The sequence below is a fragment of the Mycetomoellerius zeteki genome, unplaced genomic scaffold, assembly GCF_001594055.1.
Source record: "Mycetomoellerius zeteki isolate Tzet28-1 unplaced genomic scaffold, Tzet1.0 scaffold219, whole genome shotgun sequence".
In the NCBI taxonomy this organism is placed as follows: Eukaryota; Metazoa; Arthropoda; class Insecta; order Hymenoptera; family Formicidae; genus Mycetomoellerius; species Mycetomoellerius zeteki.
Window position 1 is genome coordinate 361,935 of NW_017257161.1, and position 18,487 is coordinate 380,421.

General features: G+C 28.7%; 1 protein-coding gene across 2 annotated transcripts in view; it reads right to left on the reverse strand.

The window, feature by feature from the left end:
• Positions 1–18,487, reverse strand: part of LOC108722787 (orexin receptor type 2) — a 53,944-nt gene that overhangs the window by 20,632 nt on the left and 14,825 nt on the right. For both annotated transcript variants that reach the window (XM_018448081.1, XM_018448083.1), the window contains exons 3-5: positions 5,001–5,148; positions 4,174–4,392; positions 2,918–3,077 (exon numbers count right to left, since the gene is read on the reverse strand). In XM_018448081.1, the coding sequence (XP_018303583.1) occupies positions 2,918–3,077; positions 4,174–4,392; positions 5,001–5,148 (527 nt within the window). The remainder of the gene's footprint in view (positions 1–2,917; positions 3,078–4,173; positions 4,393–5,000; positions 5,149–18,487) is intronic.

Sequence of the window (18,487 nt, forward strand, 5' to 3'; positions counted from 1 at the left end):
ACCAATATTGGCATTACATTGGGAAATATTGGCCAATGTATGCCCAATGTAAAGCCAATATTGGATAATGTTTGATTTGCAATATTGGCTATACATTGGCATTCATTATATAACCAATATTGTGCAATGATGGACATGCAATATTGGCTATACATTGGCATTTAATGTTTAACCAATATTGGCATTACATTGGGAAATATTGGCCAATGTATGCCCAATGTAAAGCCAATATTGGATAATGATTGATTTGCAATATTGGCTATACATTGTCATTTATCGTATAACCAATATTGGCATTACATTGGGAAATATTGGCCAATGTATGCCCAATATAACCAATGTTTAGCCAATCTTAGCCAATGTATAGCCAATGTTCTGTGCTACTAGGGAAAATTGAAAGGTTCTAAAAATTATATCACAAAAGAAAATAATAATGCTAATGAGAGATCTAATATAAGTTAGTAATATATATAATAAAACGTATATATGCGATTTATTACACATAATTGACTGTGTTGGCTCTCATTGGTATTATTATTAATTTTCTGTGTGATTTATAAAATTAATGTTAATTAATAAACTGAAACAAATTTTTAATACGTAATTAATAGACTAGATATTAAATAAATATAAATCAATGTTAATAATACAATAAAATAATTTGTAGCAAAAACAATATAATATATAATGAATTCGGTATAATTTGAAAAAAATTGATTTGAAAATACTTTCAAAGTCATGAAAGTTATTATTGCAAAGTTATTGTAAGTATTAAATATTAGATATTAAAAATTAATGTTTTTTTTATTAATATTTCTTCTTGTTTGAAAAAAATTATTCTGGAACTTTTTATATAATTCTTATAGTTTTAAAATAATAATTTAATTTACGTAATTTATTATCAGTATTTTGTCGCCACTGATTGACAATGTATGTCGTAAACAATCAATATCAATCGTTTATATCGGTTTTATATTTTCAATATAAATAAAAAATGTAGAGAAATTTACTTGTTAACACAATAATTATAATCTATATTGTAATAATCATAGAGATAAAAAATAATTTCAACTTATACAAGTTTATATAATCTTTAACAATAAACTTCTTTTTAGCTTGTCAAGACAAAATGTAAATTTTATTTATATTAATTATAGGTGATAGCACAATATAAATTATTTATATCGACATCGAATATCAAATCGAATAATGAAGCAAAGATTGTTTCGTTATTATGTCAAGATTATTTTTACAAAACGACAGCATTGATATGTTGTTATATTTAATATTATACATTTAGTAATTTACATTTGTATAAAGCATTCCAATTTTGTTATTATTTTTTCCTATTTCTCAAAATGAAATAGCATTCGATTCAACTCATTTGTCTAATATTATTTTTCTTTTCTTTGTATAAGAAGAATTAGATCTTTCCAGACCATTCTGGTATAATGGAAGTTTGAAAATTTATTACTAGATGGCTATTATTTGAACGATTATTCTTCGGTTCGGTTTTTAGAAGATAATCGCGACATTTTTATTAACGACACATAAAATGTTTCATATCTAAAGAAATATTTCATGAAAATGTGTTATATTTGATCGCGGCAGAGTTGCTCGAGTCATTCAAAACATCGAAGAGAGAATTCGTTAATTTCTCGCATGCGCTCCGATATTGATATATTCTGTTTATATAGCGACTGGAAGACCATGACTTTCGGAAGCATGTGTGGGATGGCACAACTGAGGATTGATCGTTATATAGATTACTATGTGACATCTTCTCAGTTAGTGTTGTCTATAATATATTATCTTGAGCTTTCAGATCGTAAGCTTCTTGATTTCAGACTCCCGATTGCGCATGCAACTTCGTTCTAAGATCACGGATTTGCGCGCCTGCACGGTCGAGTCTCTTTGTTCCTCGTAGTACCGCGATTTCCAAATTTGGGGGGTAATCGAATTGGTCAGAGGTCGCTTCCACATGCAGGCACTGCTGATGGCAGTACGCCATCTTTTTTTGTCCTTAGAATTTTTGCAACTTGGGATTTTTTTCCCTTTCTTTTCATGTATTAATAAATTCTTTGACTAATTTGGAATCACTTTTTAATAAAAGAAATCAGATTGAATTAAGCTATAAGCGATTGAGAATAGAAGGTAAAAAAACTTGTTTCACATTTAATAGATTTATTTTGATAGATTGGAAATATATATGTATATATATATTGAAAACTAGAATGAAAATAATATTCTCTCCATAAAATTGGTTTTAAATTGTCAATTTATAAAAATGACATTACCTTGAAAGAAGGTTCATATAAATTATTTGCGATAAAAGAACAATGAAAGTTAACCAAGTATGGCATGAAAATAATTTGCGATATATTGGAGAAAAAGTCTTGGTGAAACATCTGGTGTTCCAGAAAATTGGAAATGTTATAAGTTCTCGACCGTTATATATATATTTTATGTCCATCCGTTTTTGTGTCACAGTTATTCGTATCAGATTTAAACGGAATTTCATGAGATTAAATACACTCAAAATTTTCCAAAAGCAACGGATGCGATAATTATCTTTTGATTTTTAACGCTTAATTTAATTTAACGTTCGTAATATAGCATTTAATTTAATGACAACGTTTTGCAGATTTGATAAAATTGATAGAATGGGATATATTACACCTACCGGGCTTACTGTTTTTACTCTGTCGTTTTATATAAAAATACTCTTAACATAATATTAATGCAGTTTTCACTTTGTTAGGTAATGTTCGACATCGATATCAAAGTTTAATGAATATAAGTATTTGATTTCAACATTTGAAATATTTCTGCGTTAACGAAAATTACGCGCGTGCAATATATTAAACATTGTTACCATAATGTGTTATGCAGAACACAATAATATCATGAAACACACCTTAAAATAGAGAGCAAGTGTACAGGAAAGAAACATATCGCGAATGTGATGACTACAGCGACTAACATCTTCGCCGCTTTCCGTCGAGATCTCAGTTGACCCTCCGGGTTTCCACCTCCCGACAGTGGAATTTCAGTTGAACGACAGATTCTGGTAGACACTAAAAATTATTTTAAACTTTTTAATTAATTAATTCATTGATGATTTGATTTTTAACAAATCGAAACAAGGTACGGCATTTTGTCATGAAAGATGATGTCTTCTCAGAATCATCTTTCTGCTTCAATAAGAAATATTCAAAGCTCTCTAGAAGTTTAATTAAAAGTTTTAATAATAAAATGTACGGTACATGCAATTTTCAATGTAAATGGCAATATTGTATTTATTTTTGAACAGTGTTTTGATTAATTTCAAAATAAATTTTAAGTGAAACAAATTGATGACAAAAATTTATTGAGAATCTTGCTCGAAATAAAAAAGTAAAATAAAAACTATTATGTAATATTAAAATTAATTTACTTTATTAATCTTTATGCAATATAAATTTTTCCAATTTATAACTATTAAATTTCCAATTCTATAACTATTAAACTTCTGTTATGTTACATTTTATTTCATTTTATTAATTTTTATTTCGTTTTGATTTACAATAAATAAATACATGATTAAAACGGGGAAATTGAGGGCATCTACCACGAATGCTCGTTGTTTTTCAGCGAAACTTATCTTAAGATAAATACATTAAGAATTACAATAAATAAAAATATAAACCTTTCGGCCTCAGATTAGGTCATCCTCAGTATATAAAGTCAAAAATATAAAATTCACAAACATATTGTATATAAATCTAAGTTATTTCTTTTAACATGGCTACGCAAATGTTTTGGAATTAATTTTTCTCTTCGACATGTTTTTAAGAAATAAATTTGAAGTCTTTTTTTTGTATTTACGTTTTATCTCATTAGTTTGATACATTGTTTTAATAAGAGACTGTATTTTACAAGCGTATCAGATTCATGTTCTCAAGAGAATTTTTCAATCTCAAAATATATGTTCTATATTAATACTGTGGAAAGGTTAGGCTGATTCGAGTACAATAGATTGTTATTATTTACCAGAGGAGTTTTCAATGAAAGGAAGCCAACTCGAAAGGAATAATAAATATGAAAAATACCATATATATATATGTGTTATGCCATTTACAATCGTTTAGATAATTAATGGGTACAATTATATTAAAATGGAATCTTCCTTACAATTATGTCCTGGAATATCGCTTTTCCAAAGAACGCGTACAATCTGCCAGTATGTGACGCTCATGAAAAGCAACGGCATCGTGTACAAAAAAATCAGCTTGACAATCGTGAAAGTAGTTTGACTTTCTTGACTCCACGAACAGACACACTGCGTGAATAATATAGTTTGCACTCGACTGTTTGACGGCACCGTGTGCAACACCAGCAGTTCTGGAATGTCTAATCAAAAGACACACAAGTAGAATATTGATAAAATTGTACTTCTGTTCCACTTGCGAGTAAATTTTCTTGGGAAACCGCTAAGGAAAAATTAATGGAACAAACGTCACCAATTTTATATCACGTACAATTGAATCCTAAAAATAAAATGTATAACACTTAATAATTAAGTATCGTTTAAATATTTAAAGAATAACATTCAAATTTTACGAAATAAAGTATAGTATCTCATGTTAGATTTTTTATTATGTAGTGTCAGAATTGTTGCAAAGTAAACATATAGTAAATATGTATTCTGTAAATAATGTGCTCTGTAATTTCCGTATGAAATTTTTCAAACAAGAACATTTGATCTATAACAAAAGTTTTAAATTGAAAATGGAAAACTTTTTGCGAATTAAACTTTATATAAAAAAACTTTAAATAATGCGCAGCATCATTCACTTTTTATTGTTTCCAGGCAGACTAAAATTATATTTATTGATTAATTAAAATACAACAATTGATATATATGTCAACAATAAAATTAGTTTTTTATTAGCTATATATATAGTATATAATAATTTTTCGATTATTAAAAATACTTACGCATGATAAAGTATGCTTACCAAAAAGCAATGATATCAACCAGATCACAATGATAGCGGTTTTCGCTCGGGCTGTCGTAGACTTGAATCTCAATGGGAAGCATATAGCGTACCACCGATCAATCGATATGAAAGTCAATGTCAAAACGCTGATGCTCACTGATACTGTCTAAAATAATAATCTTTGATCAGGACAATTTATCTATAATTTATTCTGTAACTTATCAGAATAAATTAACAATTAAATTAAGTTTTAAATATAAAAAAATTATTTACGACTCATTTGCAAATGAGATAAAAAAGATATACGAATAAAAATGCTATTTATAATTAAAATCGACCGAAAACTGATATTTGATCAAAACATTTCCAATCTAATAAATTTTTTGTAGCTGTTCCATGATACCATTTTTCTAATGTAAAATTCACTTGCAACATTTAAAGATTTCTCTTTGAAATAATTCCTATAGTAATAATACAGTAATAATTCATGTATTTACAGTAATGATACACGTATTGTTAATATTTAAAATTTAAATGGAAACATTCATTCATCCATTTATATCACAATAAATGAGGTCTAACATGATTGCATATCATAGTTGAATTCCATTTAATGTACATCCAAGTCAATGTAGATAGAGAAATGAAATAGAGAGAAATAGGATAGTAAAAAGGGGTAATGAGATTCATTAGCAGTTTCGCAAATAGCAACGCGCATGTAATTTTCTCGTTTCCGTTTGTTTCTACTCTTGTCTTTCTACCCGACGACAAGAAACTATCTGACTGTCAATCTGATTTACCAAAGAGACAGGATTCAGAACTTTACAGCTGCTTCGTATCTGTATTTGTGACTGTATTTGTGAAAACGCAATTAAATATCATTCTAGCATGAAATTTACAAGGAAATCTTATATAATCAGAGAAATGTTTGAATCATGCTCGCGTAAAATTGAGACAATCTCCGATATAGAAAAGTCGGAACGCCAATACATTTAAAAATAAATTAATATCTAAAGGTTATAATATATATATCAAACATCTTCATTAAGAAGAAATTAATTGGCTGAACATCAAATGATTGTCTTTTGAACGGACAATAAGTAATTGCATAAATTTTCGCATTTTTATCGCATCGATTTTTATTTCAAATAAAGGATGTAAAGTAAGTGAATTTGAAGCCACCAAAATAAAGTTAGAAATCCGTCAAATGCATTCGTTTTTATTAAATTCGAATTCATATTTCTTGTCATCAAAAATGCATTCGAGATTTGTTTAGTTTCGTTTGCCTGGCTTCGCCATTTACGGTACAATTCTGATTTTCGATTTCTTTCAAACTTTCTATTTATATTTATGGAAATATCTTTATGTTTTTGTATTTATATTAGGTGTATAGACTTTAATCAGATTAAATTGATTGATTCGTGACAAAGATGATTGAGAAAATAGAATTAATAAAAAGAGAAACATTTTTATTTGTATATAATTATAGTATTTTTATATATAATACGCATATTATTATAATAAAACTAAAAATGCTTGAAAAAAATACAGAAATACGATTACGAGACAGAAGAAATAATTGCATGGTTACATCGATGGTACTAATAATATCTTAAAGATATAAAATTGTTTATAGCAACATTAAAAATTAAAAATTATATGCGAAAAAATCTATTGTTATTATACAACTATGTTTAGAATGACTAGAATAATACAGAAAATTTTAAGAATAAATGATATTTAGCGTAATGACTCGGTAAAAAATTTTTCATGCATGAATAATGTATAAATGTATAAATATGTCTAAAAAAAAAAAAAAACATACACAAACACGTATAAATATTCATAAACATATATAATTATATATGAAATATGTCCATACATATTCATACATCTCTTTTTCTTTTATAAAATTACTTTTTAGTGTAATAGAAATAATAATAGTAATGTGAAAACATCAAAAACAATTAAAGGAATAATTTTCGCACTATTTCTTTTAGAAAAAAACAAGTTCGGAAAAATGAAAAAAAATTGCTCATTATACACAGTTATACATAATTTTATATATAACTATACAAAAGTAATTTTTTTACATTTCTTCAAACTTGATTTTTTCTAAAAGAAATAGTGCGAAAATTACTCTTTTAATTATTTTTAATGTTTTTTCATATTGCTATTATTATTTCTATTACACTAAAAAGTAATTTTACAAGAGAAAAAAGGATGTATGGACATACTTTATATAAAATTATGTATGTTTATACATGTTTATGTATAAATATTCATAATTATTACACATAATTATACATATTCATGCATGATAAATTTTTTACCGGGGATCCGCATGATTTTTCAGACACTTCTGACAGTTAAAAAAATTGAAATGTGAATATTCATCTGTTTTGTACAGATTACAACATGCGATAAAAAAATTTTTTAAATTTCTTTTTCATAAAAAATCAAAGTCATCTTAAATTTTTTAAATAGCACCATACAATTTTTTTCTATAATATTGTAGGGGTCTTCAAGACGAATTCAAATTACTACCGAAATGTCATTTTTATTGATGTTTTATTGATTTTATTGATACTTAATATCAAATTTGCAGCATTATTTGTAACAACAGTACTTACAATCTCTGACGAGAACATAAATACATACATACATACATACACACACATGTACTTATTTAATAAAATATACAATAAAATTAATAAATATCAGTAAAAGTGACGTTTCAATAGTGATTTGTCTTGAAGATCCCTACAATATTATGGAAAAAAATTGTACGATACTATTTAAAAAATTTAAAATGACTTTGATTTTATAATATATGAAAACAAAATTAAAAAAAATTTTTTTATCGCATGTAGTAATCTGTATGAAACAGATATTCACTTTTCAATTTTGTTTTTTAACTGTCAGAAGTGTCTGAAAAATTGGTTCGTAGGTAAATATAAAAATAAATATAAATTATATTATTATATTATATTGGTTATTATTATATTGTATTATATTGATTATAAATAAATATTTTTCTATTATGAGAGCAGGCTATTTTTCTATTATAGTTGCGTTTGGGGAAGTTGTTCTTGCTATTACATTATTCAATCCTTGTTTTACGTCTAGTGAACGATAGAATGACACAATAATGCGCTTTCCAAACACAGTATCTTTTTCTCTCGATTGATCAGTAATTGCAAGCAAGCAGTTCTGAATGCGAAAAACAAGCGCAGTGAATTACTAATGTTTTTTTATCTACTGTCGGATGTTATGTTATAACGAAGAAGAGCCGTATCTTTTCGTTTTTATTTTCATATCTGACGGACTTAAAACAATTTTGTGTGTGCACGGCAATGTAGCACGTTTTAATTAAACCGCGGCTATCACTTGCTCTTCGCATTCGCAAGTGTTGTTGTATCCATCATACTGGTGCACGTAATTCGTACGATAGTGACATTGCACACGTGAAATATAATATACGTGACACTTGCCGTGACGTGATCACGTTTCTTCGTACCAAAATAATCCCGTAATCTTTCGTAGACTGGCAACCTCGTTTGAAGTCACCCTCTTTTATTTTATAAACTGCTTGCTCAATTCTTATTAAAGCCTGGCCTGTGGAGTAATTTGATATATGTAACGCTTTATTCGAATTTGTGGTCAAAAATAAATTCAAAATGGTTTCAATACGGAGGACAGGATTTAAAAAAATAATTTCATTATCATAAATCTTGGTTTTAGAGAGTTTTTTAATTGCAAAGTAATATCAAGTTTCTAGTTTCGATTTATTTGAAGGTCTTCAGTGATACGTAAAGTTACAGTTACAGTACTAATTTCCAAATTGACTTTTAAACTAATAATGAACCCTAGAAAACTAAATTCTCCTTCATGGAGGTTATCCTTTTGATTTTTTTCGGGTTATATACTTTCAAATTCAGAGATAATAAGAACATCTTAAAACCAAATTTCACGATAATCAAATTATTTTTTTTGAGATTTAGAATTTTCATACCAGAATTCAATTCTGAAATCAGCAACTCTGAAAACTTTTAAAAAGCAAGATCTTCGATAAGTTACTTTGTTGGAAAACTCTTGCCCTCATAAAGTTAATTTTATGAAAATTATTCCTAAATTTCTATTGAAGTTTTACTTTTGCTTCAATATTGAATGAGGTAAAATGAGATCTTCAGAAATTTAAATTACGTAATTAAAATTAATTAATAGATGTAAAGCGATCATAATAAATAAATTTCTTTTACTCAAACAAAGAACAGAAATTTTGATAAAATGTTTGCCAATAACGAAATATTCCGTGATTTTTTAATAAAAAGTTCAGAAACTAAATCAAGTTTTTTTTGGAAAATGATGCAGTTTCGAGTTATAAGCGATTGAAAGTAAAGGACTTCGTCAAATTGTGGCCACATATATATGTAAAATAAAATAATGATGAAACATATTTAACCAAAATGCATTTTTTTTAATATTATCGAAATTTGTTCATTTTTTAATTCTTCTGATAAAGTCGTTATTTTTTGTGCTGTAAATATTATATGTATTTACGTCAAGATATAATTTCGCGTAGAGAAACAAAACGTGGCTTCTGCTAAGATCGAAAAACTATCTGAACACACCTGAAATTGCAATCAGCGTCATGCATTAGCGAATTATGATGTAATTTTTTCACGAAAACGAGGCTTTCGATGGAAAGCGTCTCTCTGAAAAATTCATCGTGGTGCGTCACGAGACAGACATATTGCACGTAAAATATTACCCGGAGCATATCCGGACGCTCGAGAAGCGAACTGTCCACGTTCTTGATATAGCACATATGCCGCAGTATGCCACGAGTTTATACGTTAAACCGTACCGTATTTTTTGCTCTTCTTCTTCCTTTTTTTCTGTTTTCCTCCTCTATGTTTTTCCTTTTTTTTAATGCGATAAATCGAGCTTTCATCGGCAATTCGCTGGAGTTTTCGCCGTCTGTAACGGCAGGAACTTCGATTTACCTACAATTTAAATGTCGCGAAAGAAGAATGACGCTCACGTATGTCGCATACGGATCGATGCGTACGATGCTGTGGCAAAATTATACGCTTGTGAAATGAAAATGCGTCGATCACACTCGATTGATAGTCATCGATCTATACGTAGTGCAGAATATCAGGTATTTGCTTAACTCGCGAAAGCAGGTTTGCTATATTGCGGAGCAATTGCTCGTAAAAACTATTTCAGAAACGCCAGATTCGACCGAGTTAGGAGAACATCTGGCGGTCTTGAAGTAAATTTATGAAGTACTCTCTAAAAGTAAATCAGTGTATTATCACTGACTTTAGTGCTACACTTATAACTGTAATATCAGCGAATATTTACTGTTTTTCAGTAATAATACACTGATTCATTTTGAGAAGTTATCGTTTCTACAGATTGAATCTGCAGAAAATCATCAACCTCTAAAATGAATCAGTGTATTATTACTGAAAAACAGTAAATGTTCGTTGAATTTCAGTGTTACACTTATAACTGATGTAATCAGTAATAATACACTAATTCACTTTTAGAGAGTAGATTTTAGTAGATTTATATTTTGGAATTATTTCTTATTTCTTGGAATTATTTCTTGGAATTATGTCATGTCTCAAGTGATATGAGTAAGTCAAACTTTAGAAATTATCTCTCGGAGTACTTACTTCAGAATCACCGGAAATTTTCTTTTAACTCGAATTGATCCAATTCTCATTCGCAACTTGTTATTAATTTTTAGACATATTTTGAAATACACTTGTTTACGATAATATTGAAAGAAATAGTTTGATAAGATAAGCAATAAGACAGGCGTCTCACGCAATGACTCGTTTCCGATCGATCTACTCGTTTTCGCTAATCTCATTATCGTAAACACGCAAGTGCAGTTCAAGTTTGAAGTGAATTCAGGCTGCGAAATTGGATTAATGTAACCACTCTAAGCAGGCATGAATGAACTCTGCACGCGGTAATTTCCTGTTCTTATTCGAGCACATCCGTTTTACATTAGGCGATGTGACGTCAATATTCGGTTCAAGGGCTATTCGCATTAAAATGATTTAATTTTTAATTTAAAATGATTTAACTTTTGTTTTAACAAGTAAATATTGTAAACACATAATAACTAAGAAATAATGTCTACCGGTCGAAGCTGGATTTTGAGTGCAGCTTTAAATAATTTCCTGTGAATTTATATATAACATTTAATTGTGGTCTCTCGAATTGCGCGCCGAATTGGTTTTTTCGGACTTACAATTAGATATAGGTGCAAAATTGGCCCAATATATCCCCAATGTATGCCAATATTTAACCAATGTTTCACCAATGAATTGCTATTCGGGAAGCAATTTAATAATTTCATGCTCAATTGGCATTATTTTAAGAAAATCTTAATGTACTGAAAATCTGTAAATAAATTTATTGCGAAAAATATCGTAAGATGTAAATCTTTTTGTGATTTAAAAATTGAGGATTTTTAATCTTTATTCATATAATCTTCAAGCTGCAAACTATTTAATTATCAAACCATGATTTGCAACTTCATAAAATTTACCACGTATTGGAATAATAGATTTCTTCCCGGAAATGAAGATTGCGTAAAAGTTCTCAATTTTTAAATTACATAAAGAGATCTGCATTTTATATGATATTTATTTAAGTTTTCATTGAAAGGTATGTAGAATGTGAAAATATGTATAGAAGTATATGTACACATTTCTCTCCTTTAATATCATGGAAAAATATTCAAGGAAGGAATCGTACATTTCGAAAAGTAATAATGCTTTTAGCTAACGATTTCAATTATCCTTACATACATATATCTTCCGACGTTTCCGTTTTATGTGTAGAAAGAAATGTCTATATACTCTAATGACCGTTGACCTTAATTAGTATGCATTGCGGGATACGAAATCCAACGGTGCCGTTTGTTTTTGTACCGTTCGCTATTTACAAGTCATTAAAATCAGTTTTAGATGTTCATCCATTCCAGAGGTCCGTAGAACGTCTCTGCCCTTTAGCAATAATTGCGCGTCGTCTTAGATAGATCCTTTGATGTGGTGAGAAATTCATATATCTTCAATACCACAACGTTCTCCTTGTGATGCTTTACAAGACACATGTTGCCACTAATTGTAGTCAATAAATTAATAACTTTATAAATTCGCAATATACATGTTATTATCATTGCATTAAAACATTTTAAATTAGAAATTGGAAGTTAGTTGAATTATATATTTTAAAAAATTTCAAATAAATTTATTCATTCCAATTCTTACTCGTTTAATATTAAACTGCAATATCACGCTTAAAATAAAAAAATGTTAATAAAAGATTAACGTATATTTTACTAATAATTATGAAATATCGCACGCGAATAGATATGTATATAACGTGGTCATAAGTATGTTTTAAAATTTCTTGAATAAAGAGGAAAAACAAACGTTTCTGAATTAAATGCAAATGCTTTGTTATGGGAATAATGGACACAAATATATTTGAATAAGAAACTAAATAAGGAATTTAATAAGGAATCATTTCAGTGTTTCTACCACGTACTCGTGAATCACTACATAACGACCTATTGACATTGTGCAGTTACATTTTAGATGTACAATGTAATGTGTAATACGTGTGTTGTATTCGTCAGCGTTTTAACTTTATTCTTCTCACTCCGCGATTTAAACGATTAATCAAACAAAATTAATCCACACTGATGAGATCACCATAGTTTTGTACATTTTTACGTGTCAACGCAATGATATATTCTCAAAACTTTCCTCCAGTTCAACCATCTTCTTGCTCGAGTAAATCTGTTTCATACGATTTCTTGCAAACCATTTTCCCTTCTATCATTGATTAATGACATTATTTCCTACCGTGCAGTGAGTAATAATATTATTGGAAGAATAGCTTCACTAGTCGTAAATCTTCGCCTTTTCTTAATATAAAAATGTATATATACAAAAATAGTATGTTATAAAAAGTGTATACCTACATTAATGCTTTTTAAAAGGCAATGACTTATTAATAATTATCGAATAAAATATTATCAATTGTTAAATAACAAATTTATGAAACTGTTTATCAAAATATAGAATCTTTGCAGTTTTGTATTAAGAAATAAAGAATAAGAACAGTGATTTTTGTAGAAACAATTTATATGCCTTTTGTTACAATATTTCGATTCTTTATTTCAACGAAGTGCAATCAATCAAATTACACAATATGGTGAAAAATACCGCAATTTCGGATACTTTATCTTTCTGTACATGATATATAATAGTATAACGAGAATCTTTGTGCAATTTCTGTTCACTCGAATGAATTTGTTTCCAATAGATAAAATGAATTTACTGCGTTCTACGTCATGTATTTACACTACATTTTATATTCTGTCGTGCTAACTTTACCTCGCATGTACATAAAATTTATTGCATAATATAATATTTTTCAAATTCTGATCCATATTACATTTCTATATGTCTGCTGCTTTAAAGTTGACAGTTTATTAATCAGGTTCATAAACTGTCAAGCATACTAAAATCCAATACGATTTATGAAAAATCCGACAAGTCACATTTTTCTCGAATGAAATGCGTTCACAAATAAACGTTTCGCCATCATATATGAAAAGGTTGCCTACATGAGAAACATATAGTAGTAGTCATTGTTAGAATAAATATTTTTATTGTATTTTTATTGTATACCATTTGAAATATAAATGGTACAAGAGAGGAAAATAATAACCTAACGTTGTTTGAGAAACAGATTATAAGCAAATTGTAGAGAAAAATCTTCTCTCTGTCGTCCCTTTTTTGACAATAAAATTCTTTTTAATATCTATTATAAAATTAAACTTTTTGTTTATAAAATTTAATTTGCATCTCATGCGTCTCTTTGCTTTGTGAAAATTGTGCAACATCGATTAAAATAATGAGAATTCCTCAAATAATTTGACAATATACATAATTACGAGCTATCTTTCATGAATAACGAGAAAAATAAGAGATTAGTTGCTATATTTATGATTATTAGCGTCATTCAATTACTATAAAAAAATTTAATATTTTCTGTGCTTGTCTCGTCTATTCAAGTCCACATCGTTAACGTAATTATCCTACTTAAAATAAATTTCACTTAATATTGTTTTTCCTATTTGACAAGCTTTTCATAAATTTAAAGCATATATGGCAATTTTAAAGATGCGATCTAGAATTCACGATAATGACATGAAGGTAATGAATAGCATCTAATGAGATGACCAATAATGAACAACACGTTGTAAGATAACGTAATTACGTGTATCGATCGCCGAAGCAATGCTACAGACGACACATCGTATCGCAAAACCGATATTATACATCCTCTGTTATTTCCTATACACCATGTAATAAACTGTTCAAACATTATTCTCGTATAGGATTTATATCGAATATTTTCATATAACAACATTGAATTGAACACAGAAACATAACATGGAGACATTATTTTTAAATATAAATATTCAGCAAATTTTATATTATTCTTGATAAATATTTAAAGCAGGTTATAATTCAATGATAATCGTTTTCACATTATAACGCCAAAAAAATTTTATATATTCATAATATTATTTTTCTAAAGAACTTTTAGTGCATGAAAAAAAAAGGTTTTATACAAATATCATTCAAACGGGACGCATTAAAATTGAAGTTGCTACAAAGATGATATAATTGTATTACTTTGTACTTGCCATTATTTTTTATATTTTACTAATTAATTTAATTAGCCATACTTTTGTCTTTACATTTCATAACTAGAAGTAATTGAAAAATTATACAAATCTACAAAATTTTATGAAATAATATTTGTTTGTATTCTTTTTGCTAAAATATTTCAAACAAAATATCATCAACAACGATATTACATTTTCGTGTATTTATAAAAGTAAACAAAGGTAAATCCGAAAAATTGGATTGTTCCTTTTTGTATAGGAACAATTCAGTTTTTTTTACGATGATTGAACAATTTTCTTTTAAAAATGTTAGATTTCAAAAAATAGTTATAATATTTATAGGTCCCTAAAAAATATATATGTATTTACAAAAAATAAAAATGGACAGCTATATGTAAAAGTTTGGATGTTAAAATATACATATTCTGCCAATCTATTTCGAACCATTTGTCCATTTTCGTAATTTACATACTTGTAAATTATGTAGATGTCAAATGCTTTAAAATTTTTCGACTGTTCTTTTCAATCATTTCGAATATATGCATTCACGGACTCTTCATCCAAATTTAAAAGCTTCGAGTACAACATATTGTGTTGGTAATACATCAAAAACGATAAATGTCCAATTTATTGAACGACTACGCCGACCGAGATTGCCTTGCTGTCACTTTCAGCTTTGATACTACAGTCGCGGTCGCACGTAGAGTCCACTATAAAAGCGTTAATGGTCTACATTATTTCACAGAGACTCGTTAGCCAGCAAATGATTCTTTTACGCGTAATTATGAAAGGATGCTAGAAACACGCGCGCGATGTATTTACCGCGATGGGAATTACAATTTGCGGAAACGAGAGTAAACGGGATAATTTGAAAGGAACAATCAAATAAAAATATTCATATATATATAATATATAAATATTCACGTTTAATGGAGGTGTAATTAATAGATAAATAATAATCAACGGTTATTGTTTAACATGGGAAATGTCTTGCTTAATTATTAATAATTGTTTACAAAATTTGCAACCGATTTGTTGTTTAATGTAACAGAGAATATTATCCTTGAAAATCGCGATCGTTATAATAATGATGTATTATATTATAGCTACCATCGCGCAGCATCTTCTCAGGACGCTGATAAAGTCCTAAAACAATAGACGATAAAACGAACCGATATAACATTAGCCTGGCATCGTAAAGGCGACTTAGACGACTTAGACAATTCGAATGACTTTATAACATGAATGCGTCGAATACGCATTAAATTATTTTCTTGTGCGTTATGAGTTATGAGCTTAATTTATCGCTACTTCTGCTTTCAATTCTTTTATTTCTAAACTATATCGAATCCAGAGACACGATAGTGTCTCGGCGCTAAGAAAATTACATAAATACGAAAAATGAAGCAAAAAATGTCTTTCCGTGAATTTATCTCAATACGGTTTTATAACAAAACATGAATTCTATAGTGCATCTCATGCCTAGGTAAAATAATCGTACACGGAATGGGCTGTACTATTTAACAATTACTAATGATCAACACTATTTCTTATTTGGTCCCTCGAGATCTTAAATTCAATTCCGAGGTTCGTCTTACATATTAATCCTATTTGAAATGGTTTTCCTTAACTATTCAATAATTTGTATTTACTCCTTGAATTTTCTATGTAAAGATGTTTTTTCTTGACTGTATATGTTCGCGCAAAATATAACATTTTTTGCTACGTGGCTCCATGTATTGTAATTAGCGAATTTCAAGTTCTTTATCCTAATTTCTTATCCTATATAATTTTAAATGTATAATTATCCTACATAATTTGTATAATCTGCGTAAAACGGCTTCTTGTCCTTGCAAGTTGGAAATTGTGGATAAATTGTTGGGAAATGTAGCTGACAAGCAGGTCACGTGAAATAATTGTTGTTCATAAAGAGGAGTCGTTCTTGATGTGACGTAAAGAGTTGCGCATGGACTGTTTGTGCCAAAGATCCAGATTCTCAAATCCACTCAGGACATTTAGAACTTATGAAATTTTATTTAATCGCCACCTCTCGGAAGGCAATAGCAAATCACCAGAGAATATTTGCTACGAGAATCTCTTCTAACAAGTCACTCAAAACCTGCGTTAAAATAATTGAAGACTGTAGTCTCATATATCTACGAATGTACAAGGTGTAACTGAAATAACGCCCACTAATCATATAATATAATGCTATTGCTAATAAAAAAACTGAGACGAAAAGTCCTTTACCATTTTGCAATTTTCGACTTAGTTTTTTATTAGGAATAGTAATGTATGATTAGTGGGTGTTATTTCAGTTACACCCTGTATATAGAAGAGGTCTTTGACAAGAGATTATAACGGACTTAGAAGAAAAATTTAAAGTAATTTTCATCGATTAATAATACATCACCATCCAGGGTTTGCGATCTCTATGCACTGCCTGCAAGGAGATTGAGGCATCGAGACAACTGAACGTGAGAATCGCAGGGCAAGAATGTATACATCTCAAATCTCACTTTTTCACATCCAGTACCTTGATACTTTAATTTCCTTACAGACTGCATGGAGATCGTGATTCCTGCATTAAAAAAATACTAAATTTTAATAAAAAGTTGTTTGAATATTTCCAAGTAAATATTTCCAAGTAAATATTTACTAAATGTGAATATATATGTATTTGATACCAAAATCGTTAATTTTATTTAAATATCATTTTTTTATTGAGTAATATATATTCACTGTAAGTTTATGTTCACTTAGTACTATTAAAAAAAATATGTTAAGATTTAATACATTTTTTTCGGTGTGTTATCGGTCGATGAAAATCACTTATATATCAAATTTTTCTTCTAAATTCGCTTGTCAGAGACATACTTAGTGATTTTTGCGTATATATATCTCGTCAACTCCCTAATCTATTTATTTCTTTTTGTATTTCTTTTTATATGGCGTAAATGAGATCTTAATCGCTTATACTTTGATTATAATTGTTCTTTGACGATGGATAATCGATCGTATTCTGTGCCGCGTGCTAGGTAAGCGAAAGTTACATAAAATAACAGAATGCAGGAGACGAAGTTGATCCACGTGGATTGCACGATAATAAGATGTCGAAGTATCGCTTCGCGCGATGCACTTTTCATTGTCAACGGTTTCTGAATCCATCTTCATCTTCAACGTTCTCAGCGTCTAACTCTTACGTAGTTTCAACAAAAGATCAAAAGAATAAAAGATCAAAGTAAAAATAATTTGTTCCAATTCTCTGATAATAAAAGAACGAAGGAATCTCTAAGATCACATACTGCGATCCAAAAGAAAATATCGAGAAAATGTCTTGGTTCGAATCGAAGGAATTATTTAACCCTCTAGGAATGGCATCGTCACTGGAAAAAACAAATATTTTATTGTTTTTGCTCAAAAGTGATTTGTAAATAAAAAATCTATCGATGTGTAACTTTCTGACGGGTAGAAATACCTACTATATATATTTCAGAATTCAATGTTATATAAATTTCCAGCTTTAGTTCTTAAATATCTAATTCACAGAACCAGAATATATTCCAAATTTATCCTAAATTTAATTTTAAAGTGACCGTTGCAAATTTGCAACTCGCCTCTGGAGAGTTAAGAAACTATAACAACTTTGAATCAGTACTCGATACGATACATCATGTGCCACTCGTAATAATATTTAGTTCGTTACAAACGCGAGTTGTTGGTCCTTTTAAAAATGTGCGATTCTCGCCCGCGCGTTGTGTCAAGA